Here is a 752-nt window from a genome sequence, read left to right on the forward strand (position 1 = left end):
ATGAGTGTGTGTAATATTATAGCACTATTTTTGCAGATTGGCATCGTGAGCTTCGGCAGGGGGTGTGCCATGCAAGGATTCCCAGGCGTGTACACCCGCGTTTCCTCTTACAACACTTGGCTCCTTAAAAACATGGCTGTTGGATCATGTTGACAGACAAATAATATTAAGTGTGTGTCAGGTCCAGTATGTGAAATTAAAATGGCGAAAACTCTCACGATCTTTTTCTCTGGAAACGTTAAGAACGAGACGTAAACCTGCCAACGGAGTTCGATATAACATTATAACTAGTCGTACTTTCAAGAAAAACAGATTACAGAAAGCATGTACAACTGTATATTATAACGTTGCTTTAGCAATTAGTGAAGTAACTGTTAATTGGGATTCCATACTTTTGCTTTGATTAGCAGGGTGTCAACGAATATCAAGGAACAAAGATCGACGTGGCGGTCCTTTCCCCGTCCCCAGTTATGGAAGGGATGAGGCCCAACAGACAGCTGGATCGGGGCATAATCACCCCCTTATCTCGACAACCTTTTCGAGTGTGATATAATTTGAGGCACTTTGGTTTCGTAATCGATGAACCAGTAATCGGATTAGCCATGATTGAAGAAATTAAGAGAAAAATCCTAGTAAGATATTTTTTCTTCACATCGAGAGAGTGTGTAGGTTATTGCTTACCTTTCATAGACCATATATACTTAACTTAGCCACTCACGAACCATACTTTGCTTTGGAGCTTATACCCCCCA

The 752-nt window shown here is 41.0% G+C and overlaps 1 protein-coding gene across 1 annotated transcript in view; it reads left to right on the forward strand.

Annotated features, from left to right (window-relative positions):
- Nucleotides 1-214, forward strand: part of LOC119586776 (acrosin-like) — a 12720-nt gene extending 12506 nt beyond the window's left edge. The window contains exon 13 of the mRNA XM_037935497.1: nucleotides 37-214. Coding sequence (XP_037791425.1) covers nucleotides 37-153 — 117 coding nt within the window. The 3' untranslated portion in view covers nucleotides 154-214. The remainder of the gene's footprint in view (nucleotides 1-36) is intronic.
- The last annotated feature ends 538 nt before the right edge of the window (nucleotides 215-752 follow it).

This window comes from Penaeus monodon, chromosome 22, assembly GCF_015228065.2.
Source record: "Penaeus monodon isolate SGIC_2016 chromosome 22, NSTDA_Pmon_1, whole genome shotgun sequence".
Lineage (NCBI taxonomy): Eukaryota > Metazoa > Arthropoda > Malacostraca > Decapoda > Penaeidae > Penaeus > Penaeus monodon.